This window comes from Camelina sativa, chromosome 11 (assembly GCF_000633955.1).
Source record: "Camelina sativa cultivar DH55 chromosome 11, Cs, whole genome shotgun sequence".
Classification (NCBI taxonomy): Eukaryota; Viridiplantae; Streptophyta; class Magnoliopsida; order Brassicales; family Brassicaceae; genus Camelina; species Camelina sativa.
Window position 1 is genome coordinate 46,232,030 of NC_025695.1, and position 2,067 is coordinate 46,234,096.

Here is a 2,067-nt window from a genome sequence, read left to right on the forward strand (position 1 = left end):
AAACAGTCGTTGGTTTCCAACTCTAGATACCAGTACAAGAACAATTTCCGCGATTCTGGTGGTATCGATAACCAGTCTGTTCAGGAGCTTGAGGGTTATGCTGTGTACAAGGCTGAAGAGACTACGAAATCTGTACAGGGTTGTTTGAAGGTTGCCGAGGATATTAGGTCAGATGCTACTAGAACTTTGGTTATGTTGCACGATCAGGGCGAGCAAATCACTAGGACTCACCATAAAGCTGTTGAAATCGATCATGATCTCAGTCGAGTGAGTTTTTTTCATTCTTTCTTCTTCTTCTTCTTCTTCTTCTTCTTCTTCTTTGACTGTTAATGGAAAAATTCAATATTAGTTGGTTGGTGTTAGATAAGAAAACCTAGAGACATGAGATGTTGAATTATTTGGATTTTTTGGTTTTCAGGGTGAGAAGCTTCTTGGAAGCCTTGGAGGCATGTTTTCAAAGACTTGGAAGCCAAAGAAGACTCGTCCTATTAATGGTCCCATCATAACCAGAGGTTTTGCTTCTTTTGTTCATTGATATCTCTCAATTCTTCTTGACGCTCTTTTTGCTTATACCTAAAATTGCTGATTCCCATTCTGTGTTTTGCGCAGATCACTCACCAACTAGAAGAGTGAACCACTTAGAGAAAAGGGAAAAACTGGGACTGAACCCAGCACCCAAGGGACAATCAAGAACCCGAGAAGCGCTCCCCGAACCAGCTGATGCCTATCAGAGAGTGGAGGTTCGTATTCTTCTCTTTCCTCTCTTTTATTTTTCCTTTAAGAAGAACCTTACCATTCTCCCGAATCTGAGATGAGTGATGCATGAACTCGCTATTTGGGGTCATGTAATGCAAATGCGCAAACATCCAAACATGAGGAGCTGATCAACACTGAAAGCAAGAGGACTTATATATTTGAGTAGAATAACACTGTCTTTTTTGACACCACTAAATGTGTACTCTCTCGTTTATTACAGATGGAAAAAGCTAAGCAAGACGACGGTCTTTCAGACTTGAGTGATATACTTGGTGAGCTAAAGAACATGGCTGTTGACATGGGAAGTGAGATCGAGAAACAGAACAAAGGACTTGACCATCTTCATGATGATGTTGACGAACTAAACTTCAGAGTGCAACAATCAAACCAACGCGGCCGTCGTTTGCTTGGAAAATAGATGAATAGAGTTATATATGTTCATTACACTCATTCCTCTCTTGTTTGATTCTCTGTGGCTTTGTTCTTTAAACCTGAAAAGGTTCTTATCATGTTATCCCCATGTTATATTACATTACTGCCTGTGTTTGTAATTGATCTTATTGCAGAAAACTTATTTGTTCAAACAGAAGCAATTTTGCTATCGTTTTATCTGTATCATAAAGATTTCTCAAGAAATTCTGACAGTAGATAAATATTATGTGTCTGGATCACAGATTTATACCCTACCAGTATCAGTGCTAAAATATGACATATATGAGAATACAGAAACTCCAGACAAGTTGGAACATTTGTTATGCAACAACTGCACAATCGTGTGAGATGAGATTATTAAGAAGAGCAAAAAAAAGCCAGGAACTCATCATTCCGTTTAAGTCTATCTCAGCTCCAATCCAAGACATATCTTCAACAATGTTCACTTCTTCATTTGTATAAATGTCTGAAGCCATAAAACACAAAGACTAGATGAGAAGTAGACAATCTCTCATAGCTGGGAAGAACTATGAATAGAGTAATGAATAATCTCATACAAACACCAATAGCTCATCAAACATATTCTAGCCAAAACCTTATCAAACACAATCATTATGAAGTAGTTTCAACATGACCAATAATATAGCAAATAGCTTTGGAGGATACTGAAATGGACAAACGTACACGTCTACTGAAGCTTGACTTCCATGATGTTCTTGGTCTTGGGAGGATATAAGGAGTGAAACTTAACAGACCTCTCTAAAACCACAAGTTGTGCCTTAGCTTCAGCATAAGCCTCATTCACCTTCGATTGGTCAGTGAGATTCTTGTTCATGCGGAAGCCATCCAAGGTCCTTCGCTTAGTGTACTCCCTCAAGT

At 38.7% G+C, this 2,067-nt stretch overlaps 2 protein-coding genes across 2 annotated transcripts; one reads left to right on the forward strand and one right to left on the reverse strand.

The window, feature by feature from the left end:
* Positions 27-1,359, forward strand: LOC104726708 (SNAP25 homologous protein SNAP33; the record flags this gene model as incomplete). Its single annotated transcript, XM_010445634.2, is given in 4 exon segments — positions 27-267; positions 419-512; positions 610-740; positions 977-1,359. Coding segments are annotated over 4 exon segments (664 nt in total), but the record flags the coding sequence as incomplete, so codon positions are not given.
* On the reverse strand, positions 1,412-2,067 carry LOC104726707 (LYR motif-containing protein 4-like; the record flags this gene model as incomplete). The annotated part of the gene is given in 2 exon segments (XM_019232959.1): positions 1,412-1,654; positions 1,873-2,067. A coding segment is annotated over 1 exon segment (191 nt), but the record flags the coding sequence as incomplete, so codon positions are not given.